We start from the raw sequence: 27,289 nt of genomic DNA on the forward strand, positions 1-27,289 counted from the left end.
TCACAGCAGGTCCATCTTGGGTCTGTAGTGCAGCAGTAGCGGGGCTTTCTGCAAAACACAGAGCTGGCTGCTTAGTGGGACAGGTGGGAGAGGAGACCCTGAGGGGACTGAGGAGGCCTGGCCACGTTCTCCATGGGATGCAGAGATAGATGGAGAAGAACAAGGCCCTTGATGCCTGGGCCCAGGTGACCTAGCTGAGTCCCCTCTCCACCCAGTGGCCACCTCTCTTTCTCTCTGTGCTCCCCTGATTTCCCTGCACCCCATCTCTTTCCCCTCACAACCCCCAGGCCTGTGGCCATGATCTGGGGTCTCTCCACCACCACCCTCCTCGGAACACTCAAGAGAGGGGCTCAGAGGTCAACATGGGGAGCCCTGCAGCCCGAGTGATGATTTCGGAAGGACAGACAGCCTCTGTCCTTCACAGCAATTCTCTCTGTGGTGAAATCATTCACTATCTTCTCTGGGCTGAAAACAGACACCAAACAAGATGGCCATTTACAGCTAACGCTGTCGATCAAGGACAACTCGAGATAGAACCCAGCCACCGTGACCAGAGGGTCCTGGGCAGGAGGGAAGACAATGCAGTACGCAGTCCAAAATCCTAAGAAAGACCAGCTGGACAGGTCTGACAGACTGTGGCCAACAGGCACCCTGCCACCCCCAGGGACCACCTTCCAGCCTGACCAGCAATGGGCCCATCAAGTGACCAGTAACACCCATGAGGAACGTGCTCCTTAGTACAAGGAACCACAGGAGAGCCCAGGGCAGCCCAAGCCCCAGCTCAGCAGGCAGGAAGGGGCAGGGACAGAGGACGCACGGAGACGGCAACACTGAGAGGACTACACTCGCTGTCACAAAACAAAGTGTGTATGAATTACTGGATGCAAAACGAATCTGCTCTGTAATGTTCATCCCAGCCACAATAACACCAGTGAAACTCATTCTCGCAAAGTAGCGGAGTCTTACCTTGAATCTCCATCTAGTGACAACTACAAATTTGAGTGTGTGGTCCTTCCCGAGGATCTCTTCATTGCATAATATATCCAGCTAAGGGAAGAAGAGAGATTAGGCTCAGAGATGGCTCAGACTCAGCTCCACACACGGCTGCTTGTTCACATGCGGGACTGACGCCTAACTCTTAAGCTACTAATTAACTAGAGCCGTCCAAAAGGATAAAACTTCTCAGAGTCTTTTCTCTCTAATCATGGAAGAGTGAATCCATGTGGGAATACAGTCGGCTCCATGTATTCATTTATCCCTGCCTCACACCATGAAAGAGATTCCGTGCAGCATGCAGAATGGAGCAGGTCAGCGGTTATTTCTGATAAGGAGAGTCACCGTAGTGAGAAGGGCCCCTTGCATACCCAGAAGGCCTCACAGCACACCACCTTCCTGCAGCCCACCAGCGACTGCCTTATGTGTGCAAAGGCCTAAGCTGTTGTCTCCCACTTGGGCTACAGCCGACACAGACCCCCGGCCAGTGATGGCGCCCAGCAGCTGCGGGCGGGGTCCTTCCTGAGCACTGCATTCTGGGTCACTATCAGGAGCCCCAGAGAGGAGCAGGAGCCCCAGGTCACTCTTGGGTCAGCATACGGGAGACATGGAAAGGCTGAGCTTGGAAATGAGCAGCAGCCCTGAGTGCCTCAAGGACCACTGCCGTGACCTCCCCACCCTGAGCCTCACCCACACCATCCTTTCCCTGCCTTAAGGATTTGGAAAGTCTGGTAACCCTCTGTCCCCTCTAGTCCAAGCTAGCAGTGTTTCTGCCGATAAAACATTGTAAAAACTCTTGTGGGTCTCCCATGTGTGTCATGGAGAGAAGACTGTTTTCCGCAACACTTTCCTGGATAACCCATGTCCAGTCCTGGCTTCTGTTGATACGGCTAAGTGAGGCCCTGAGCTACACACCCTGTCTTCAGCAAAGCTCCAGTCACCGGACCCCCGCCCCCCAGTCTTCTCTCCTGACAGCGAGCACCCCAATAACAGCATCTGTTGTCATCTGGTTCCTTTCGGCTTGGCGGTTCTTTGTGCGGGGTGAGCTTGCCTCTCACATTTTAGCATGAGCAACAAGGAAAGACCAGACTGCACCACAGCTCCCTCAACTAAATATCCAGGGTCACTGCCTACAAATTCTGTAGGAAACAGAAGAGCCAAGTTTGCTGCCACCATTTACTAAGATCGCCTTTCCTTCAGTTTTCCGTAACATGTTCTTCATGTCCTACTGAGCCCTCACCAGAAACTCCTTCATCAGAATCCATTCTCTCACAGGTTAGGAAGTTCAAAGTCTGAATTCAGACCCCCTGCTCTAGGGGTAGGCTTTCTTCTTCTTCCAAGTCAGGGGGAAGGTCCCAGCGTTCCTTAGCGATCTCCGTGTGTCTTAGCACCAATCTTACCCTGGATTTGGAGGGTCTCAGCACAGGGACCCCAAACCCAGAGGATGCACCCAGCTCCCAGACCCCATTCTACTCTCAAAAGGAGACTCAGCAAGGGCGTGTGACTTCAGTAAGGGGGGGGGGGACATGGGCTGCATCGCATCCTCTTAGAAGGCTGTGACTCCAGACACACCCCAAACCAGTCCTGCCTTATGAACGTGCGTGTGGCCTCTCCGGGTTAGCCCTAGGGATCACAGCCTAGACACCCGGACGGACACCTGCGTGGGTGGTGGAGTGGGCCTTTAACCTAAAACAGAGACCTGTGCTTTTTCTATCATCTTTCTCAAAATCTGTCCATCCTCTACCCATTTTCCAATTCGAAAGCTACGTCCATATTTTTAGGTATTTTTTGAGGCAGTATTCCACATCCTGGTATCAAAATCTGTATTCATTTCCTGAGGTTGTTGTGACAAATGACCACAAATTGGGTGACTTAAAAAAACAAAAAAAAAATGGTTCTCTGATTAAGGACAGCCACAGGTTCAAAATCAGGGTGTCGGGGAGCAGCGCGCCCTCTGGGGCTTTGCCTGGTCCAGCTTCTGCTGATGTCAGCACACCTCGGGTTTCCTGGGCGTGGTCCATGTCACTCCAACCTGCTTGCATATGACCTTCTCCTCAGTGGGTGCCTCAGACCTCCCTCTGTCTTGCTCATGAGGACCTTTGCCATTGGATTTGGAGTCCACCCAGGTGGTCCACAATGACTCACCTCAAGGTCCTTTATCACATCAGTGAAGACCCCTATGAGGTTACACCCCCAGGTTTGGGGGCCACCCAGTATGCTCCAGTCTGTCCACTTGTCTCTGTCCACTGTTAGCACCGCGGGCCAGCTTCTGCCCCAACAGACCTCTCTGCAGTTACCACTGTCCCCCAGTGAGCCTCCTCCCACACAATCGGAGGAGTCTTTTAGAATGACACACCAATCTATGCACATCCCGGTTGTCTGCAGGCAGCTTAGCGGGCAGCTGTTGGTACTCCCCATCTCAGGGTGTCTAAGCAGTATGACCTCACCAGTCCCCAACGATGCCCGAGCCAGGGTGTTCACACAGCCCACATCACCAGGATTGATTTTACTCCCAGCATTCACCACGCCTGGGAATTGTGTGATCACCCTGTCTCCGTACCTCTCCCACCCGCTGTTCCAGCCACTCCCTGGGGGGCTCAATGGGAGCAGATTTCCACCTTGTGCTGTCCTTCCCAGGGTGCCAGGGGCCTAAAACTGTTGCTCAAATAAATGTTCACTGAAAGAACAGACAACTGAAGCTCTCCGATGACATGGAGTGTGCGCTCCTTCTGGAAGGTTCTGAGCATCAGGAGTCAGCCCTACATGCCTCCCACGGGCGCTGTCTTCCTGGGTGGGTGAGCATGACCAGCGTGCCTTTCCTCTTGGTCTCCCACACCTCCAAAGCCCACTGCTCTCCACGTCCTCTTACAGGGCAGGCCTGGGACAGGAGGGGCCTCTGATCATTGCAACATGGGGAGGGACAATCAGCACACTTGTGACGTTAAACAGCTTCAGAACCCCTCTCAGGTTCTGCTTGACTCTATTTTGAAACGGTTTCACTTCACCCCACCGGACCCTCCACATTCTCTTGAAGTGCAATGTTTATTGCTACTTCCTGACCCACTACCTAGAAAATCAAATTGAAGTGTTAATTTTGTTTCCTTCCAGACTTAAAAAGCCCTGAACCAGGTTGTAAAAGAAAGAAAACCAAAATACAAAACCTCCAAAGGTTTTTAGAACTATCACCTCATACAAGTAAGAAATAACTTATTATATTTTCTATTACGGCTCAACTATACCTCATTGAAAGATGAAAGGTTAAGTTTTTTGGCGATGAACTTCTTAAGGTGTAAGACTGTTGCTTGGGCCGAGCAGCGGATCCATTTCCGTTTTAACCCGCGGAGTTTGCTGCTGTTACATTCCAGACAGATGCTTACCTGTAAGAGCAAGGACAGAGTTGCAGATGGGACTCGTTAAAGAAGGAAAATTAAGAGGAAATCAGTCGACTTGGTAACGGAGGAACAGTCTTCTAAAAAAAAAAAAACAACCAAAAACCTCTTGGATTAAAAGGAGAAAAAAATAATGAAACTCTGGTCTTTCCAAAAAACGAAGAAGGCCCAAGAGGGTACTCCTCATTAAAGTGAAGGTATGCAGCCAACGAGCTCTTAGGATTAACAGCCTTAAATACATAAAAGAAAGAAAAAACAAAACCCACAATAAATAAAGATAAAACTCAAGAAGCCAGAGAAAGAGTAACAGTCGATCTCGGAAGGCATGTGGCCTCAATGCTTCTTAGAAGTGAGGGTACTGAGACTTTGTCTCACTTACTTGGGACATGTTTTCAGAAGGACCCAATCCCTGCAGAAGGACATAATGCTTGGTGAAATGGAGCGTCGGAGAAAAAGAGGAAGACCCCCTAAGGACATGGACTGACCCAGTGGCAGCAGTCTCGGGCTCCAGGGTACCAGTGACTGTGAGGACCGACAGGGCAGTGTTTTGTTCTGCTGTGTGTAGACAGGGTCGCTATGCGTTACAACTGACTTGATAATACAACAACAAAACGGACGAACTAAAAACAAAACTTGTTCTTTGGAAAGGACCCAAAGGAATACATAAATCTTTGGCATGTCTGAGATTAAAAAAAAAAAAAGTTGTAATCATCATGAGGAATTAAAAAAACTAGAAGTGCTGCAGCCAGACTTAAAACTACACGGGAAAGCTATGTACACCAATAAATATTAAACGTGTCCCAAAAGGATAATGCTCTAGATTCCTGTGTTTGTTTATGATTTTAATTGCCCGTTGGCACCTGTAGGTAAGTGCACGTGAACAAAAAGGCAGGACTGCCAAGAGGACAGACAGCATGGGATGAGTTCAGGGAGGACTTCTACGGAGCCATCAAAAGACAACACCTCTGCTGTTTAAACAAAAGCAAAGCCAGGAAACCGAGCAGAACAAACAACGGGCAATTAAAATCATCAACAATTCATGTGAGGTCCTTCTCTCCCCCAAGCTTTGGTTGAACTGTCTATTCTTCTCCCCACTGATTCGAAATGCCAACTTTCTCATACCCCCAAGTTTCCACATTTCTGTCACCTTTATGAACAACACTAATGTCTAACAGTCTCTCGGTTGATTGCCTTAGATTTTATGCAACAGGGACACCGTGGGAGAGTACTGGCATTTCTATTTCTCACGTGTACGTTTCTGTTTTGTTTTTCTTTCCCGATTGCATGGGCAGGGACCACCAAAGTCCTGCTGACTAAAGGGCATGTTGTCCTTGTTCCTGACTCTCATGAGACAGTGAATCTGCTTCACCTTGATGATCACTGTATTTTTGGAACGGTCGCTATGAAATCAGAACCGACACTGCAGGTTTTGAAGGTGCGCTGGCAGTGCCGTGATTGAAGTGCTCAGTGGTCCCAGCTCGCCAGCTGTTCTATAGGGACCAGTCTGCCGTCTGCCCCTAAAATGATGGTAAATCTCTTGTGTCCTAGAGAGTCGCTGTGAGTCAGAATCGGCCCAGTGGTACTGGGTTTGCTTTGGGGTGGGGGTGGGGATCAAGTTGCGATGCCTGTTCTTAAAAGTTACTGGAGACACAGTATTAGACTTGATCCGATTAGTTTACAGTATCTCTGTGATTCTTTGGGAATCTCTAAGTGGTAAAAACGGAGAAGTGCTCAGCCACCACCCAAAAGGCTGCTGGTTTGAATCTGCTCAGAGACGTCTCGGAAGAAATGCCTGGGGAATCTAAGCACAGCTCTATTCTCTCACAACGTGGTCGACCTGACTCCACAACACGTGTTTACTCTCACTGAACGAACGTGTGCAGAGGGAAGGGGGGCCACTCACAGGTCAAGGGTGGAGGAGGGCTGAAGGGGCACAGACAAACTACAGTGAAATGTTAAGCTTCTGAGGTTTAAAACATTTCCCCATTTTCCATGGCGGTGGCAAGCCCTGGAAATGGACTTCATTCTTCAGGTAAGCTCCCCAGACACCACCCTTCCGTTATCTGCACCTTCTTTGGTAAGCGACCAGTAGCACCAGCCGGAAAGTGCCACCAGACGATGCAGACCAGTCCTTGCTTGAAAACACTTTCTTAAACAGTTTGGGACTCTTGCTTTTGACTTTCAAAATTCAATAATAAAAAGGCATTTTAAAGAAACAACAACAAATGTTTCACAGACCACGTGGTGCTAGAGGAAGTGCTACCCACAAGGTTGGCAGTTCAAACCTACCAGCGGCTCCGTGGGAGAACGAGGAGGCTTACTTTCTGTTCCCATAAAGGTCGCTGTGATTCAGAACTGACTCGGGGCAGTGGGTTCGGGTGGGACGATTACTTTGGTACAACACAGGGAGGGAAGGAGGAGGAGAAAAGAAAGGCAAAAAGCCAGCAAGCGTGCCAAGGCAGCAACGGCTCTGCTCGCTCCTTCCCTCGGCCCTTTCATTTCCAAACAGGTAAAACCAGGCCACCGGTCCCTGCTGCGGTTTCACGAAGTGTACCACCAGCTGCGTCACTGAGACACACGCTGAGAGCCGCGTGGAAAGGGGCGCCCAGGCTACCTGCTCGTCACTCCTGTGGTAGTCATTGTCCTCTTCCTGCTTCTCTTCGGCCGTCTCTTTGTTGGAACTGTCGTCTGCTTTGGTTTCACCTGTTAGCACCAACAGAAAACCACGTCGTGGGCAATCCAACACAGGATCTAGAAACCACACAGTACCCTCAAAAACCACGATGACAAAATCTGCTCTAGCATGAGACTTTGAACCATCAAATACGCGTGTGAGAGTCAAAGGAAACCCACAGATCCTGCCAACTGCGGTCGCAGAGCGCTCCCGGAAACACTGTGAGCAAGCAGGCAGAGGAAGTGGGGTGCACACGTGGATTTATGGGTACACAGCAGATAAAGACAGGGGCAGAAACTGGTGGAGGGAACACAGACAAACTCTGGGCCAGAGCTTTTTCAGCGCTATTCCACGCTGAATATGTTACTGTACCTCATTCAACAAAGTGTGATGCCTAGAATTTTCACCAAATTTTCAACAGTCCACTAATTTTAAATTAAGGCTTCCCCTCGGGTCAAACAGTTAGGGAAGGGACACCGACTCCTGTCTCTACTGACTTCCCACCTTTCCAAACAGCGAGAGCTGGTGGGCCCGTTCTTTTTTCCAGATTGTTACAAATACACAGGGTGGCCTAGACATTGCTTAGGGGTCTGCGTCATCTACTAGAAAAACACTCTGGCCCCAGAGAGCTGAAGCATCGGTTATGATGCGTACAGATGTAACAACACCATTAGCTTAGCACAGAAACTACAAGATCAAGTTGGCATTTTGCCGTAAATGCAAACAAAGCTGAAGTTTTAAGCCATTTGCCTTCCACAACTTCTTCCCTGAGCCTCCACCCTTGGGTGCTCCAAGCTCTGGACAGTCGGGGTCCTCTGGCCTTCCCCCGACCCAGCACCAATCCTGGTCCTGTCGTTGGTCAGCAGTAATTCTCACCATTCCCAGTGAAGCTGCCACAGATTTAACGTGCGGCAGTGACCCACCCCCCACTGCCCACCAAGAGGCTCAGGGGGCGCGCCGGATCATCGCAACCTTCCCGTGTGCCCCCATCAACAGGTTTGCTATTTTACAGAATACACCACTAGAAAGAAGGCTCAGAGGACAAAGCAAACGATTAGAGGTAACGTTTTCTGGGCGTCTCCACAAGCAGATGAGCAGCTCACTCACCATTCCGATGGGAATCTAAGTGTTGTTTTGCAGAACACGTCTCTCCCTTGATGTCTCCTGGCACCTCCATGCCTAGTTTGTGGTAGAACTCCCTCTGCTTTCTCATCTCGGCTACGGAGAAGCAACATGTCATCTTTAAGCACAAGCATGCAAGCAGCTCCATGGAACGTCTGTTCACAAACAGCACGTGCAGATGACAGGACTTGAGGACAACGTTGGGATGGCTGCTGTTAACATGAGCTCGGGCTGTGACCCCCACGGGGCCGGTCAGCTCGGCACAGCAGGACGCACCAGTCGCCCCTGACCTGACATGTATAAGACTGGGTACCCCCCAAGCAGAGAAGTATGGCAGGGCTGCTGAGGCAGTGACTAAGCTTTCTAGAAGGCTGGGTTTCTAGAATGTCAACAAAGCTGCTCTGAGGACTGCCACACTGGCCAAGACGGGGCTTCCGGGAAGAGAGGAACAGTTCCACATGCTCCAGACTCAGCCTGGTCACACCACTGTGATGTTCTGTATTGTAGAACTAAGGGTTCATTCGGTGATCAACAAACGTCACCCAGGTGACACCGACGTCCATGACCAGGGGCTTGCCTGAGGGAATCAGGGCTCTGAGCACCTAGGACCCCTGAGCCCAGCGGTGTAATGTGCCCATAAGCTCTCATGCCAGCTTGGTGGGCCTCTGTCCACTCAGGAAGGTCCTGTCACCATCAGGGAACCAGGAAAAGCTCGGGATTGCCTGGGGGTGGGAGGAGGGTGGTGATGACAGAAACAAGGACAAGGACTGTGATCGCATCTGAAGGTACTCTCCCCAGCCACCCAGATCCTCACTTAGTGACAGGTCAGGTTATATGACAGTGAGGATGGGGGTATGACTGCATCATTCCACAGCTGTTAAATCACATCCCTTCAGTACCACGCACGCTCACATTCTACTGCTGGTGCAGAGAATCCCAGGGCCAGGATAGGTTTTCATTTCATTCTTTAAAATATCGTAGCAAAGGAACACAGATCGGCAAAGTGGGATTACTTCTAAATCATCAATTTACTTGTCTAAACTCTCTAAGTAATACTGAAAATTAGGTTATAAGAGCAAAACACAAAGAAAGGATGCAAATACCAAAATATCCCTCTTGCCTGCTCAAGCAAATAACCTCTAAGTCACGTGAAGTCCCATATGTGTAGCTGGTCTTCTCTCACTGCTCCCTGAGAGCCAGAAGCCTGGACCCACAGACGTAGCCCATGTGCTCAGACAGAAGCTGGGAGCTGCCTCTTGGGTCAAATAGATGGATGTGGGTTAGTCCAGAGAGAGATGAAATGAGGGAACTCAATGTGGCAAATGGCTGTTTGACGGGCCTGGGAATCTGGTGACTGGCTGGAGAAGAAAGCCAACCCTTAACCATACGAAAGGCAGGCCTGGGACTCACTCCCAGGCAGTCAAGGGGCTGTTCTCACCAGGGTTCCTAGAAAGGGATGCGACCTTCCTTGTAGGACAGCCCCACTTGGCACTGAGACACGGGAATGAGGCAACCCGACCCTCACTGTGATCCCATGTCTTTTAGTTCACACCTGTCAGAATGCAAAAGGGTTGGGAGTGACGAGCCATGGATCGAAATGCTCCTGAGGTAGCCTGCCAAACAAGGCCACCAGGCAAGACACAAGGGTATTTAAAAAGTCAACTGTTGTTGTTGGTAAGTGTCGTTGAGTCGATTCTGACCCACAGTGACCCCGTATAGATAGGGTTTCTAAGAAGCAGCTAGTGAGCTTGAACTACAGACTTTGCAGTCTGACGCATTAGTCCGCAGCGCCACACCAGGACTCTACTAGCAAGCCACAAATGCTCCTGCTAGTAATCCACTCTAAGGAAATTAACAGCAATGTGTATAAGATACAAATTGGACACACACACACACATACAAAACATTACTAAGCTGTGCTCGCCATGGGAACGGTCAGTCATTCAAAATCAAAAAGGTAACATTTTCTGAGGACCAAGTGGAGAACGGATCGGAAGGTGGGTGGAATACAAATAGGACCCACAGGGAGGAAACAAGGAAACTGCTTTTCCATGTAGGAGAACATCATCACTGAGATGAAACATAGTCTACGACTGGTGGAATGTAAAGCTCACAATCTTGTGTATAAATCTTCACTCGATTCACAACAAAAGGTTAAAAAAGAGAGAAGAGATTCATTGAGGTTGTAAATATAATACTCAACAATTAAAAATGACATAATTGCTAACTGTCAGATAACGTGGTCTGGGGTTCGTCAGAAGTGCCGTACCTGCCCCCACAATCTCACCCCACCACTCTAGATCCCTACAGAAAGAAGGTTCCCAGATGAGACGCTACCCACAGGGTCTCCACTATCATCCACTAAAAACAGAGCCATCACGTAAGATCGAGCCAACATATGTGCTCCAGTTGATGGAATGCCATGCAGCCGTTAAAAAGGTAACACAGCTCTACATTACGGACACGGAACAAGCGCCTGAATCTACTGCTATGAAAAGATCACTTAGCAATATACGTAGTATGAAGGAGTCTTCTCGGTGCTGACAACAGCAAGGCTGACAGTTCAAACCCACTAGCTGCGGGAGACAGACCAGGTAAAGATTTATAGTCTCAAAAACTCTGTATAGGGTCACTCTGATTTGGAATCAACTAGACAAGAGTTGTCATTGTTAAGTGCGGTTGAGTCAGTTCTGACCCATAAAGACCCTGTATAGGGTGTCCAAGGAGTTGCTGCTGAGCTTGAACCGCAGACCTTGCAGTTCAAACCAACTTTGCAATCCAGCGCATTAACCCACAGCACCACACAGCACATCCTCATTCTCTGTAAAAAAATTTCAGAGCTATATACTGGTATTACGGAACCTTGGTGTGGTGCTGTGGGTTCAAACACTGGACCACAGGGTCGGTCTAAACCACAAAAAGTCTGTGGTCAGCACTTAAAAGCAATAACGCTGGTATGAGAGGACATGAGGGGAGTTGAGCACAGGGGGCGCCGGGGAACAAGATGGGGTAATGGTGTCAGGGTTTTGAATTGCCAGTGTCGTTCACTACGCGGTGGTCTCCAACTTACAACGTACCCGTGTTTCAGTGAGCCACACTTACGACCTTCCATCCTTTTTTGGGGGTGAAGGTGTAGCTACGTCATTGACAATCTGCGGCAGCACGCAATCTGCAGATGTTCTCATTCTTGAAGGTTCAGGTTTATGATTTATTGTTCAAGACGCTGCCAGATGTACAAAACTAACAGTGAAAGGCAACGCCAATGAAAACAAACAAAAAATAAATAAAACGAGGTCTCTGCCTTGTGACAGAAGTGAGCTGACGACGCAGCTGTTCGAGTGGAAGGCTGCTGTAAGCTGGAGGCTCCCGGCATGAACAGACTGCTAAGGAGAAACCACTGACCATTTCCACGCACACAGGAAAAGTGCCAAGTCCAGCATCCATGCCGACTGCGATCTCAGCAGCTGGATAAGGGAAGGGAGATTCCTCAACGTAGCGGAACACCCACCGCTCATAATACACAGAGAGGGGAGGACTGAGCGTCTCTCTCTGAGATCCAGAACAAACCAAGAGTGTCCCTCCTCTCTATTCATACTCAAGACGGTACCAGAAGTCCCAACCAGGCATTGGCATGGTTTTCTTTAGAGACCAAGATGGTTAGTGGTTAAGGCTTTTTGGAATAAGTAGCAAAATTAGGATATTATATACAGATATTTGGAGCGTTGGTGGCTCTGTGGGATAACCACAAGATTGGCAGTTTAAACCGATCAGCCACTCTGTGAGAGAACTATGAGGTTTTCTGCTCCCATAAAGGTTTACAGCCTCAGAAACACTAGACAGGGTTGCTGTGAGTCGGAACCGACTCAATGACACATAGCAACACCCGTATAGATAAACAGAAGAGAAACTGCTAAGTCATTAAAATGCTGTATAACAGGGTAAAATTATATATTTAGTTTCTAAATCTGGTATGGTGCTGTAGGATAAGCACTGGACTGCAAGGTCAGTTTGAACTGATGAAAAATACAATTAACTTTTAAAACTAGCAAAGCTTTAAAAACCCTGCATTTTCACAAGGTTTGCACATTTGTCCACCTAAGCCCTTTTTTGATCCACACCCATTTTTAGACATCACTGGTTGTAAACTCATCTTAGCAGATTCCACTTTAAAAAAAAAAAAAAAAGTCTTGGCTGAAGGGCTGAAGTCCCACGTAGCTATCCAGAGGTTACTTATTCAGCCACTTAATACTTGGTATTGATAACCAAAATAAGCAATGATACATGAGCAGTATCAATAGCATGTATGAATATTCTTCAAGAGCCCAGGAAAGCCCATTTGAGAACCATCTGCCTTGTTTTATTATCATTATTTTTTACTTTAAAAAACAAAACTTGTTATTGTGATCATTTTCAAGTATACTGGAAAGCAATACAGGGCCTCAAAAAGTTTGTGAAGAAATTCCAGTAACTCTTAATTCCATTTTTTCCACCAACTTTTCAAAGCCCCCTTAGATATACCCACCGCCACACATTTCAGCAACTGCTAACATTCTGTCATCTTTGCTTCATCGACTGATATTCACAGGAGCTGTCTTGGAGCAGTGGGCTGAGTTAACTGAAAAGTCAGCAGTCTGAAAACCCATCAGCTCCTCTGAGGGACAAAGATGGCTACAGTCTACTTCTGTAAAGACTTATGTCTGCCGTGTTTTTAAATCTACGATTGGATTGATGTTGTGTCTCATGTCAACTCTTCAAGCAACTCTTCTCACCCAAAAGCTAGGAATGCTCCTCACTAACCTATTTTCCCCAGATATGCCTTTCTGGTTGCTGTAATCAAACACAATCCAAATGAACTCCCCCTTGACACACGCTTTTCCTGTTGGGCTACGCAGTAAGACTCTGAAGCTAAGTTCACTGCAGTTCCATGCTCAGGCTTTACTGTTTGTAAGGAAACTCTGCTGAGAAGCAACACTGTTCTTGTGGAGTGTCACGGAGTCAGCGCCAACGCACAGTGACCCCGTGTACAATGGAACCAAACGCTCCGCGGTCCTGTGTCACCTCACCATCGTTTACGTGTTTGAGTCTCGACCATCTCATTGAGAGTCTGCCTCTTCTTCACTGACCCTCCACTTTATCAAGCATGATGTCCTCCTCCAGGGGGCTGGTCACTACCGACAACATGTTCAAAGTATGTGAGATGAAGTCTTGCCCCTTCTCTTCTGAGGTGCCTTTGGCTGTGCTTCCTCCAACACGGGTTTCTTCCTTCTTGTGGCCGCAGTTCAGGGTAGTGTCGCCATTCTCCACCAACACCGAACCCGGAGGGCATGAGTGCTGTCCATCTTGTGTAGGAAAATGAGGTGACGGAAGACACCACAGCCGGCTGTAAGGTTTCCGACTATGGCTTTTGTTGGGGTTGGGAATGCTGGAGTGAACGTTTAATAACGTCGATGTTTACTGTACTCTTCAACATAGCTACAGTGCTATTGTAGCTATCCGTGGGTGCCATAAATGGCTAAGCATTGGGCTGCTAACTAAAAAGTTGGCAATTTGAATCCACATGGAAGTGTTTCAAAAGAAAGGCCTGGTGATTGACTTCCAAAAGATTAGTCCCTGACAAACCTGTGGAGCACAGGTCTAGTCTGACAGGCATGGGGGAGCAGCCCCTGCAACCAAGTCGACACCAACTGATTCTGCGCAATAAACGTAATGTTCTGCCATCTAATTCAGTAACCAAACCCTTCAAGTGTGACATTCCTCGTTGTCACTTTCCTAGTTTTGATGGGTATGCTCTGGTACGAATACCAAAATAAAACCTTTCAGCATCTGAAAGGCTATCACGCTGTAACTGTGTCCCCGAGTCATGGGGTGGGCTGGACAGCAGGGAGAAGCAACAAGACCCTGGTCACAACTTCTCAGCTCTGCCAGACGATGCATAAAAGGATGAGTGTGCAAGTGTTCCAAAGGAAACTTTCATTCCCACTCTGCCAGCCCAGTGCAATAAGGCACAGAAAAGAAATGCAAAGGCAGATGCCTTCTGGTCCAATGTCTGATCTACTTTTTTATCTTCAAAGTTTTTATTGTGAGTTGAGTGATACTTTACACGGGAAAACATTGGTTTTGCACTCAACAGATCATAATTTGTTTCACTGTAATGATTACAATGCCCTCTATGCACCATTGGTTAATAGTATTTGCCTCTAGTCCCCTCCCCCCCTTTTTTTTTTAAATGTACATAAAAACACTCAGAAATATATAATAATTTAAACAACCAAAGGGCATATTTTGCAAGCCAGCCTCCTGCCCACTAGCACACAACCTTTCTCTTTCCATGAGTCTAGAGTCCTCAGCTGCTCTCTCTGTCATCACCTCTATCTCCATCTCTGGATAGGGTCCCATGTTCCACTCATGTTCTTCTCCCTTAATGGTCCAAGGGTCCTGTTCCTGGAATGTAAGATTAATTACTACCCCCTTAATGTTACAAAATTTCTAGCTTTACAGTTGTGACAATCGCAATCAGGCAAAACAATTACTCACTATTGACTTATAAGAATCCTATTCCCATCTCCTTTCACCAGACCCATCTATACAACGTGAAAACTATTCAGTGGGGATTCTACCTTCCCCTGTACACTCTGAAAGTAAACTTCCTCTTGAAAACTTGCAAGCCAGCCACTTTGTGCCTTTGGGCTTCCCCCTACCCCATTTTAGGTAGCCAATGTCGACGTTTCCTGTACCTATCAACCCTGTGTACTGAGGAGATACGTTTAATGTTTGATTTGAAGACTTCTTCCCTCTCAGTTGGTAGTTTGAGCAACTATTTCTATAAGCAAAAGTCAAGTTCATCAAATTGTAGCAATTTACACTTGTTTCCTTTATCAAACTTTTTTCTTCCTCTAGTTGAGTTCTGATGAAGTCATCAAAACTAGGTCAAATGGGTACTGTCTGCAAGTTTGGGCGTTCTTGTGCATCTCCCCCACTTCATACCAGCTGGATGCTTCACTCTCAGCTCTAGTCCTCCAGTGACTAGGTCAGTGTCCATGGGCTCAGGATTTCCCAAGTTTCCCCAGACTTTGGACCAACCAGTCCTTCCTCTTCTCTCTCTCATCTCAAGGTCAACAGGTGTCTATGGAACGTGCTCGAACTCAGCCCATGTCTTCATTACTGCCTTTCCCCCTCTTCCACTCACAAGTAGACCAACGCGGCCGCAGCGAGCTCACATGCCTGCTCGTGAGGTCCCTTTGAGTTTCAGTCTTGGAGGGGATTTGTCCTGAATGGACTTGATGGCTTGCCTTGATGGCTCCCAGGTGAACAGCTTGCTTGTTCATGTAATAGCCAGTCTGCCGTTTCTTGTTTTGTTTATCTGCTGGTCTTTCTTTCAGGAAGTATCCTCTGTTCCTCTAGTCACTCTTGGCTGGTCTGCATGTTCTTTCAAGTGGGAATGTTCCACCTCAGATCACTTATACTTTTCAGGATAAAACTAAAGATACGTTTACTCATATTCACAAAAGCATGTTGTTGTTAAGCGCCGTGGAGCTGGTTCGGACTCATAGCATTGTCCCTGTGTAGGGTTTGAGGAGCAGCTGATGAGTCTGAACCCCTGACCTCGTGGTTGGTTGTCCAGTGCTTATCCACAGCACCACACACAGTTTATAAACAAACAATTCACTGCTTGTGTTCTTTTTAGAAGATGGGAAAACATTTCAAATAGCTATCCTTTTAAACAGAATAAAAACTTGACGATAGCCATCAGCAAGCATGGGGCAGAGCCCAACGCTCTGGGAAGCCCTCACGGCTACAGGGGAGTCAGAAGCAGTGTGTGTATGAGTTGTGCGGGGAAATGAAGGTGGTGCCAAAATACTGCAAACTGGGTAACCGGACAGAGCTGACCGATGGAGACAACGTCTCTGGTGAGACATGGCACACCACGGCAGTGCCTCCTCCCAAAGCCTCTCTTACAAGAAAACAGAAGAGTCAGCCGGCAGCCGTTTCATCCAGAAAGTGACTCATTTTTATTTCCCCAGAAAAGCACAAGGGGCTCATGGGAACTGGGGGCTGAGTGCAAAGTACAGCATACTGAAGACTTTAAAATCCAAGGTCGTGGCAGACACCTAAAGTTCACTACCAGGATGGGAACGTGGAGGGTTGTGATAGGCTCATCGAGGGCGTCAGGGGAGGCGCTATGGAAGCTGCTGGAGGATCCAAACCAAAGTGCCACACCCAAGAGCAACCTGCTGATGCGGAAAGAAGTGGGCGGATGCGTGGTAGGGCTGCCGACTCCATCTTCTCTACGGTACACTCACTCTAGATTCTCATGGAATCAGAAGGCCTGCCTGATGCTGTGGTTAGGTGCCATGGAGTGAGTACCTACTTAGAGCGACCTCATGTACAATAGAAAGAAATGCTGCCCGGTTCTACGCCAACCTCACAATTGCTGCTACGTTTGAGCTGCCTCCACTGTGCCAATCCACCTCATTGGGCGTCTCCACTTTACCAAGTACATACAGAGACAATCCCACTGGTTGTCGATGCCGTGTGAAAAAGACAATACGGGGTCAAACAAATGGCCGAGGAACAGGGAGGGCATTTTCTGACATGGAGCAGAGTGTAAAGGGGCCGTGACAGTGTTGGAGGACAAGCAGTGGACTGGTGCCTCAGACCCACCGACCCACCCACCTGGGGAGAAAGATGGGCTGTGTGTTTCCTTCAAGACATATGGCCTCGGAAACTGCACACAGACAGCGCCACTTGATGGCAATGGGCTTGCTAGTAGAACACATCTACTCTTTCATAAAAATTGGTATTTTTAGGAACCCCAAAACAAGAGCTCGTTCTTGGAAATACACCTGGTGCTCTTCACTGGACTCCCTGTACCCCTCCCCTCCCGGCAACTGTTAGGTAAAGAGAGGAAGTGTGTGTGCACTAGGAATAAACTCTGCACACCCACACAGAGAGGTGCAGCAGGTGGAAGCTTCCAGCTGACGTGTCACTGCGTCAGATCTGAAGCAGAACTCTAAGAAAGGCTTCAGCGGGCTGGGCTCAGAGCAGGTTCCGAAACACAGCTGTCTCAAGGCTTGTTCTCCAAGACCCCAGGCTGCGGGCTCACCATGACACGACCAGACACCATGGGCTCTAGATGAAGACAGGACCAGGAAGGGCTCTGGGCTCTCAGGAAACAGACTGGCACAATAAAGAACCCCCTCAACACTGCAGATGGTTCTCATCAAAAAAAGACTCACAGATCACCATCATCTTCCTAAAGGGCAACGAATGACTGCCAAGTTTGAGGGAAAAACAAAACAAAAGAAGCTTACTGTTTGTGGCTAGACAGAATACACGAGGGGGCTTCATGAAGTTTGTGGAGAAATTCCATTTTGTTTTAATTCCGCTTCTCCACAAACTTTTTGAAGCCGTGTCATACTGAAGAGCAGCTTCGCAGAGGAGACTCTCTCAGACCCTCAGTGCCTTCTGCTTTCAAGGGGCGTCAATGTCTCCCACCGTAGACTCTTGGAGGATGAAATCCCTGTGACACACGCCTGCTCTTCAAAGGAGTAAGTTTCATCTTTACAATGTCACTGATTTCGTCACAAGCTCTTCAGAAAGGCATGCGAGAGCACCTAAGCACCTACGGTTGGTCCTGAGAAATCACCCGGGCCATGGGGAAACGGCTGACATCACACTGCACAGGAAACACCAGGTGTGCCTGAAACACCTGCTACATGGGAAAGTAGGGGAGATAGGGCGACTAGCAAAGACACACCCAGTGGGATTCAGGAGCCAATCAGAAGACATGCGCAATGACCAAAAATCAGATCATCTGAACTTAAAAAAAAGGGTCACAGTGGTGATTGGCAGAAAGATGAGACGGGTCCTTCTAGCCAATGATGGTTGACAGCGCTGGCCAACTGCCTCGTTACCCCGAAAACCAAGACGGGGGGTTGGGGGGTACTGGACACTTGTGCTACCTTTCCGCCACACCCAGCCTTGGGAAACTCAAGAAGTAAGTTTGTCTTCATGGATGCTTTCCACCATGCCCAGGGGATTCACTGAGGGTGGAGGTGGAGGGCTGCTAACAAGTCACGTGACAGAAACTGCCGCGGGGCATCTGCCACCCCCGCACCACCCCCAGCCAAGATTGAGAACCTGATCAAAGGACCAGTTACCAGTGCATGGGAAACGTGGAGGACATCGTGTCATCAGCAAATGCAGACTTAGGGACTCCACAGGACAGGACACCGGGAAGAGGGAGACACACTGGTGACTCCAAATGTGTGCTACCCACACCCTCCTCTGTCCTGAACTACCACTGCGCCACGCCACACCATGCCCAAGTCCTTTTGAGACAACTATAAATTTCAGCCCTGAGAGGACATTTGATATTAGTGGTCATGAGTCTAGCTGCTAATGTCACGGCCAGCAGTTCGAAGCTACCAGCGGTTCTGCAGGAGAAAGATGAGGCTTTCTGCTCCCGTAAAGAGTAAAGATTTACAGCATCGGAAACCCTGTCGCTATGAGTCGCTAACCGACTCCCCGGCACACAGCCACCACCTTTATATAAGGCGCTGCACGATAAGCACTGGACCACAGGCCTGCTTCAAACTGCTAGTCTGTAGATTCTAATGCACCAACTGCTCCTTGGAAACCCTCTACTGGGCCGCTATGAGCCAGAACCAACTTGATACCACTTAACACGAGGTACAGTGGGTATCTATTTTTTTTTAAAGTTTCTTTATTTTGTTGGGATCCATGTGGAACTATGTGCAGATGAAATAACAGGCTGCGGGCAGTGTGAGAACAGCAGGAAACAGTAACCCTGAAGCTTGGTAATGAATACGTGGGGATTCTTTACATGACACGGTCTAATTTTATATGTTCAAAATTCCCTGTAATCATTTCTTAAAAGGATAATGTAAAGGTATTTTATTTTGAGGTCCTCTGCCTTTTCAGAGAACTAATAGTTCGGGATGGATTCCTGGTGTGGCGCTGTGGGTTAATGCGCTGGGCTGCAAAGTCGGTTTGAACCACAAGGTCAGTGGTTCAAGCTCACCTGCCGCTCCTCGGAAACCCTATACAGGGTCACTATGAGTCAAAACTGACACAACGGTATTTAATAACAACAACACTGTGACATATATCAGTCTTAAATCCACTTTGCAGATATCTAAAGCTGGCCCAGCGGAATATGAAGATTGTCAGACAGTATCATTGGTATCATATGCAAGTAAAATTTTGTTAAAGATAATTAAGAAATGGCTGCAACAGTCCACTGACAGGGAGCTGCCAGAGGTTTAAGCTGGACTGAGTTGAGGACGTGAAATGAGGGATATCACTGATGACGTCATATGGATCTTGACTGACAGCAGAGAATACCAGAAAGATGTTTACCTGTGCTTTATTGACTATGTAAAGGCTTTCTACTGTTTGGATCTTGACAAACTATGGACAACATTGTGGAGGAGTATTCTGGAACACTTGTGCTCATGAGGAACCTGTACATAGACCAAGAGACAGTCATTCAAACAGAACAAGGGGACACTGAATGGTTTAAAACTAGGAAAGGTGTGTGCCAGGGTTGTATTCTTTCACACTTACTCAATATGTATGCTGAGCTAATAATTCAAGAAACTAAATTTATATGAAGAAGAATGTGGCATCAGGATTGGAGGAAGACTCATTAACAACCTGTGACATGCAGATGATACAACTTTGCTTGCTGAAAGTGAAGAGGACTTAAAATACTTAGTGATGAAGAACAAAGACCACACTTTGGTTTGGGTTCCCCCTCAATGTAAAGAACACAAAAATCCCCAAATGGACCAATAATAACATTGTGATAAATGAAGAAAAGATTAAAGTTATCAAAGACTTCATTTTGTTTAGATCTACCATCAACACTCATGGAAGCAGCAGTCAAGACATCAAATGATGCATTGCATCGGGCAAAACTGCTGCACAAGACCTCTTTCAAGCGTTCAACAGGAAATGATGTCAGTTTGAGGACTAAGGTGCATCTGACCCAAGCCACAGTATTTTCAAAAACCTCATATGCGTGTGAAAGTTGGACAGTGAATAAGGAAGACTGTAGAAGAATTGATGCCTTTGAGTTACGGTGTTGGATGAGAATATTGAGAGTGCCATGGCCTGCCAGAATAAAAAACAAACCTGTGTTGGAAGAAGTACAGCCAGAACGCTTTTTAGAAGGCAGCATGGTCAAGAGTTTGTCTCTCCTACATATTATCAGGGGGGGTCAGTCCCTGGAGAAGGACATCATGCTAGGAAAAGTGGAGGGTCACCGTAAAAGAGGGAGACCCCCAAGCAGATGGATTGGCCCAGTAGCAGCTGCAATGGGCTCAAGCGAAGCAGCGAGTGTGAGGACGGTGCAGGGCTGGGCGGTGTTTCATTCTGTTGGGCATCGGGGTTGCTATAGGTAGGAACGCTCATTGGCCCATAACAACAAAGATGGCTTGTTTTATCCGTTTCTACTTAGGAAATCTATCCTTTTCACAGATGAATCAGTCTTGTGAATAGCAAAATACAATAAATAACAAACTATCAACCTTATTGCCTAAGTAAAGGCTAGACAAAGCATCTATGGAGCTAATGAAGCAACATTTTAAACTATAACCTATTTTGAAATATGAGGGGGCTTTAAAAATTTTGTGGAAAAAACGTAATTAGAAGATAATAGAATTTTCCCACAAACGTTGTAAAGCCCCCGTAACAGCCAGAAAACACAGCCCAAGTGAATTTTTCCCACACACATCGTATCTTTAAAAGACAATGTATCCAAGTTTCACTAAGCAATCCCCGCCCCGCCATCCTGACCCTAAGCATGAAGTCAGCTGACAGCCTGTCAGAGCCCTTCTTTGCCCGTCATCATCCGTGCACACAGAGACAGGAGTGGAGCCGGCAGGGGAAATGAAATCCACCCATCCCTAAAGCACAGCTTTCTGTTTCTAGAAGACCTGGTGGGGCCGTGGGTAAGTGCTTGGCTGCTAACGGAAAGACTGGTGGTTCGAACCCTCCAGCAGGAGCGATCCCGTACAGACTCTGTGGCAGTCTGCCTCAGTGCACACTTCTAGCTCTGGGGCAGTTCAACTGTGTCCTCCGGCACTGCTGTGAGTCAGCGCTCATGGGCAGCAAGGGGGTTGGTGTTCAGAGTATTCGCACTAATAACACGTCTGTTTCCTTCTGGGTGTGAGTGGACTATAATGCACGTTGATTGCGCTGACCAGGTGTACGAATCCCACTGTCGGGACCCATCTACGGCAGGGGAGTGATGGTGTGGAAGGGAAGGAAGCGAGTCTGGAGGGTGAGGATGGGACCCTGAGATGGGGGGTGGCCTGGGGGAGCCTCCACCACTGACCACTGTAACAAGGACTGGTACACGTCATCAAAACTTGTTGAAAGAATGACAGAAAATGTGCAAATCCTAGAAGGACAAGGGGAAACAACAGCATGGAAGGAAACACGAGTTCTGAAGCACAAGTTGTAGCCCAGCTGGCTCTAACTCCTGGCGGCTCCCTATGCACAGACAGAACTGCTCCATAGGGTTTTCAACCTTCCGGAAGCAGGTCACCAGGCCTGTCTTCCCAGGTGCCTCTGGGTGGGTGTGACCATCAACCTTTTGCCTAGTCATCCAGTGTGTAACTATTTGCCCTTGCCCCACCCAGGGGCCCCGAGTTCAGAGGAAAGAGAAGCAAGATGGAGTGACATCCCAGGACTGAAGGGGCTGGCCGCAGTGGGGCTGTGTTCTCAGAGGGGAGAAGACAGGCGGACTTACCTTCTTGGAGGCCGGGGACCAGTTTGTAAACAATGTCCTGCATGGTCCTGTCATGACTAGAAAAGGAACCAAAGAGGAGGAATTAGTCAGAGAGCTGTTTCTAGAATTTGGCTACACTTTCCAGCTCAGGAGTGTGGGCTGAATTTCATTGACTTCCAGTCTGTATTGCCAGATGGGGCAGGCAGCCTGAACTCACTTAGACTGGCTGGATGGCAGCAGAACGAGGCGGTCAGCTAGAGTGGACTGTCCGAGCTAACACCCTGGTTGCCAGGACCACTGAGCACTGCACGGTGTGCACACGCCAATGCTTCCAGGCTCTCCTGGCATTGGCACAATTACCACTTTTTTTTACGTTTCCAAATGATGCTAATGCTTGTGACATGAAGTCCTTCTTGTGGTCTTTACTATTTATTTCTAAAAGTTTTCTGAAAAGGCTGCAAAATCCTACTTTTTCAAATAGGCTTTTGTATTTTGTTTTCATACCCCAGCTTGTGATTTTTCAAACCGAAATAATTATGTTCAAGTGATGGTTTTCTTTTGGAGGGTGTAAAATGTGTTGGAGAGTTTCTTAATTTTGAAAAGTCACTCATCAAAAGAAAGCAAACTGTGGGCCTGATCTGGGGCTGTAGAACAACTGACAAATGACCCTGTACAGTGTTGGTCGGGGGCGGGGGGGGGTCACAGCTGAACGAGCTGCACCTGGTTAGGCAAACAGCAGCACTGAGGACCACCTGTACGCAGACCGAGTAAGACACAGGCACTGCCAGGGACCTGCCGCCCTCTGCTGGATGCCACGCTTTGTCTGTTATCAGGGACAATTCAGGAGAAGGCACCGACCTAGGTCTATGGTGTGGCAGACAGAATCCCTGCCACAATCCACACCAAGAATGACATTTCTTTATGATACGGACTGTTTCTGTGGACAGGAATGCGTGTGTCACACACATGCACACAATTACACACATGTACACTTCCAAACACCCACCCACACATGCATGCTACACGTGTACACACCAAACACCACATTCATATAACCACATCCATACATGTTCACTCACACCACAAACACACTTATATATTCACACACACTACAAGTACACCCACATACATTATCACACTCGCACACACATTCATATCCACATATGTATGCCCACTCGCTCAAATATATACACATACACACCTGCACATAACTACCACACATACACACTCAGACAAACACACCCACACTCCTCCGCAGGTACCTATGGACACACAGACACACCCCTGCACACCTGCACAGAAGCGCTGGTAAACAACACTCACCACACTCCCTTGGATGCCCTTTAATCTCTTCTACTGCCCCCTCCCTGTCCCTCTGGTCCCCCGGTTCTCTATAAAAAGCAAGTCTCAATTCACAAGAACCATACTGGCCCATGGGGCGGGGGGACAGGAATCTCCACACCTTTTCTGGACCTGGTCTTGGGGGATCAGGGCATGGGGAGCCCCTCAAAGCAGGGACTTTGGGAGTGGGGGTGCACAGGACAGAATAGCACGTGGACCCCCAGAAACGGGCACTTGTCTTTCCCTGTGTTTCCCCTCTCCACCCATTATGGGGTCTTCACAGAACTTAACAGGATCGTGCACAGCACACAACACGAGTCAGGTGTCTCCTTTCCTGCTAGGGCCACGCCCACCTGGGCTCCACCTCAATCCCCAAAGGAAGGCAGCTCCATCCTGACACCAGGGGGCCTGTCCCCAAGGTGTCCACAGTCCAGGAACAAAGAAGCACAAAGCCTCAGGAACAATGAGAAGCAAGTGACAAGAGGGGAGGGGTTGCCACCGGGCCCCTCACGGCCTCGCCACCTGACCACGTCCTCATCACCGGGCCCCTCACAGCCTCCCCGTCCAGCCATATCCCTACCACTTGGCCAGTCCCATTCCCTGGCTTCACTGCAGCCCCGTCTTTGCCAGGAGAGTAGGGGCAGGGGTCTCAGATCTCCGCGGCCACGCATGCCCAGCGGCTCATGCCAGCTCTGCCCTTCCTGCTCTCTGCCCTCTTGAGCTGGCCTTCACCCGGTGTGTTCAGGGTGAGCACACGGGTCTCAGGCTGGGCTGAGAGGGCACCAGACGCTCTTAGTGCCTCAACCTGCCTCAGCTCTACAGGACAACACCCCAAGACAGAACACCTGGGCAGCAGGAGCCCAGCATGTGTAAAGAACCGCTCTGAAGTGAACCGTCACTGAGAAAGTCCAAACAAAGCCACCCCGCTGCCGACCCAGGGCGCCCCCTCAGGGTTACACAGAAGCAGGTGGTCCCGTCTTCTCCACATAGCAGCCAGGGTCCTTGAACTGGCAGCTGAGCACTTTAACACTAGGCTACCAAGGGCTCCTTCTCTGAACACAGGTTTGAAAACCACAGGTCCTGGGCACCTGACCTGCCACCCTCTGAGAAGCTGTGCAGGTCCCCAATACGTCCAGGAGCGGACTGTCCACCCCCCAAGACGGCCACACCAGGGCCCCTCTGGTTTCCTTGAGACCCAGGGAGGCAGAAAGCCAGAACCCACGCAGGGCAGGAGGTGGGACGAGGGCTGGTCCTTCACTTCGAACTTCAGCTCCATGAGCTGAAAACTTGGTGAAATCCCAATGTGGTCTTGAGGTCTCTGAAACGCCCCAGTGTCCGTGTGGCTGGGGACTCCCAGGAACACGTTCTGCAGCGGTCAGTTGGCATCCGGTGCTGATGGGCAGGTGGGATGCAGGTGTCACCCCCCACCCCCCGCCGCCACCCCGTTCTCAGGACATGCGCCAGGACAGGACGTTTAGGAGCGGGGTCCCGGCTGCGACACTCACCCGATGTACTGCAGGGGATGGCTCTGGTGAATGACAATTCTGCACGTCGGGCACGTGTTGTTCTCCTCCAAATACTTCACCAGGCAACTCCGACAGACTGTTTTCAAAACACACGGACGTCAGCAGAGAAGCATCCAGAAGCAGAACGCCCACTTATGCCCAGGTACAGCTTTAACACGGTTTTCAAGGAAACCAGCCTGTCCCTCAGGTCTCAGGTAGCCCAGGAAACGTGTCCACCAACCACCTGACTCACACCCCAGACCTGGGCTTAGAATTAGGGGCGGCGGTTGCTCCCCAGGGTCCCAGGCTTGTCTGCTGAGGAAGTCTGTGGGTGAGCTCGAACCGCCAACCTTCTGGCTAGTAGTCAGTCTGATTGTGCCACCAGGGCCTCCTTTATGAACCTGTTGCTGCCAAGCACCTAGTTAAGCTTCCAAGGAGCGGCTGGTGAGTTTGAGCTGCTAACCTGGTTAGCAGTGCTGTGCTTATCCCAGTGCCACGCCACGTCTCCCCTTTATGAATTAAACAGGAAGCAAAAAACAAAAAGTGGGTGGAGAGAACTGGACTCCCAGTGTAGGATCAGCACTGGACTGTGAACCACAAGGTCGGAAGTTCAAACTCACCAGCTGCTCCCTGGAAACCCTATACAGGGTTGCTATGAATCAGAACCAACTTGATGGCACTTCATAATAACAACAGAGAATCACCCTAAGAATTTTAATTCTCACCTGACTGCCTTAAACACATGGGTTAAGTTTTTAAATGTTATAATTAATTAAATTCACCTAAGGAACGACATTGGAGTCCTGGTGTGGCACTGTGGTTAATACACTAGACCCCAAGGTCAGTTTGAACCACAAGGTTGGTGGTTCAAGCTCACCAGCCACTCCATGGGGACCCCATACAGGGTTGCTATGGGTCGGAACTGACAACAGCGCTTAACAACAAACAATCACAATTTTTTTTTTGTAAAATAAGTAGAATGACACCAAGTTCTAAGATAATAACATGAAAGAATGGTCACCAACATTTAAAAACACAATTAGCTTTAGAAATCCTACCAAAACAGGCCATGACTCCATTACTTAAAGGGAAAAGCGACGTGCTGGTAAATCAGCTGTGTGTGGAGAGCCCATCGCCGGCAGGCCTTGTGCCGCATTTTGCAGACACCATGTTGTAACAGATGGAAGGTGTGTGGCTGACCTGCAGTCTCCCAATACCACGGGCTCACTTCTCGCCTCAGTGCCCACTCTGCTCACCCTCACACCATTTCAAACCGTTTCAACATGGTACAGTACATTATGGAGCCCTGATGGCAGAGTGAGCTGCTAACCCCAAGGTGGGTGGTTCAAATCCCAGTCACTCCATAGGAGAAAGGGGGTTTTCCGTTCCTGTAAACGTCTGCAGCCTCAGAGACCCTATGGGGGTGCTGTTGCAGAGTCACTATGAGACAGAACGGACTTCGTGGCTGGGGTTTGTGTGTTCACACACTGGGAACCCAAGACCCCACTTCCCGGTGATGCTCGCTCCACAAGTATGTCTGAGGTCTGCTTCGATCCTCCACACTCAGTACAGCGGGATGGTTCATGGGCATTTCTACCCAGCCCCCTTACCCCCACACACCCACCAGCCGCTCGCCTGTCACGTGAGGTGGGACTGAAGCGACGGAACCCCAAGTCAGCACCCGGGCTGGGGCGAGGGCATGGTGAGCAGAGCTGCTACTGTCCAGGGAGTTCTGACTCACAGGGACCCCAGAGGACAGAGCCCACCTGTCCCCCAGGGTTCCTGAGACTATAGCTTTACGGAAGCAGACTGCTTCATCTCTCTCCCTCACAGAAAGGCATGAGGGTTTGAACTGACGACTTTTTGGAGGCAGCATTTCCCTACTCCTTGAAGCTCTTGAACAGTTACCACCCGGGGGTGTGAGCTGCAAACTTCTGGTAGAGCCAGAAGCCGCCGCACACACGCTCCCGTGAGAGCGAGACGCCAAGTGGAGAACGTACAGGTGTGCAAGCACTCGGTGACGGTGGTGGCGTCGATGAGGTACCCACTGCACAGGCGGCAGGTGATGTGGGCATTGATGTCCCAAAGCTTAATCTTTCTGGTCAACATCTTTGGCTTCTGCAAGAGAAAAGCACAGATAGATGGGTTAATGCCAACAAGGCCCCGAGGAGGCCAGTGAGAACAGCGTGCAGCCCCGGAGAACCACTATAAACCACACAGGGTACCATCCACTCACAATCCCACACTGATCAAACTTCTAACAAGACAAAGAACAGAAAAGCAAACAGCTTCAAGGAGAATCCGGGTGCATCTCCAAAGGCAGAAGTGTTTACTAGCACCGCGGTGGCTCAGCACACTTCTGGGGGCCTGGCTGGGGCAGAGATGCGAGGACGGGGAGGAAGTAGTAAGACAGGCATTGCCTGGAGATGGCATCATCACCTACGTGATGTCAACTCTAAACGCACTTAGGGAGATCAGCGTTCCTCCGTGAGCCGCAATGAGCTGC

The 27,289-nt window shown here is 49.1% G+C and overlaps 1 protein-coding gene across 1 annotated transcript; it reads right to left on the reverse strand.

Moving 5' to 3' along the window:
- On the reverse strand, nt 1-26,901 carry PCGF3 (polycomb group ring finger 3). Its single transcript, XM_006874115.1, has 8 exons — nt 26,784-26,901; nt 24,784-24,880; nt 21,959-22,014; nt 8,164-8,274; nt 6,997-7,085; nt 4,233-4,370; nt 967-1,047; nt 1-48 (listed from the first exon to the last, which is right to left on the reverse strand). The coding sequence occupies exons 1-8, from the start codon at nt 26,890-26,892 to the stop codon at nt 1-3; spliced, it is 729 nt and encodes a 242-aa protein (XP_006874177.1). The 5' UTR covers nt 26,893-26,901.
- Nucleotides 26,902-27,289: the final 388 nt, after the last annotated feature.

Source organism: Chrysochloris asiatica, unplaced genomic scaffold (genome assembly GCF_000296735.1).
Source record: "Chrysochloris asiatica unplaced genomic scaffold, ChrAsi1.0 scaffold00262, whole genome shotgun sequence".
Lineage (NCBI taxonomy): Eukaryota > Metazoa > Chordata > Mammalia > Afrosoricida > Chrysochloridae > Chrysochloris > Chrysochloris asiatica.

What these genes read in the sequence shown, in the direction of transcription:
- PCGF3 (XM_006874115.1), bottom strand. Translation starts at nt 26,892, where the DNA reads ATGTTGACCAGAAAGATTAAGCTTTGGGACATCAATGCCCACATCACC. An exon ending in ACCTTTCATCTTTCAATGAG is followed by an intron (nt 1,048 to 4,232) that starts GTATAGTTGAGC and finishes TTCTTCCCTTAG; the next exon opens with CTGGATATATTATGCAATGA. An exon ending in TCACTAGATGGAGATTCAAG is followed by an intron (nt 49 to 966) that starts GTAAGACTCCGC and finishes TGTGTTTTGCAG; the next exon opens with AAAGCCCCGCTACTGCTGCA.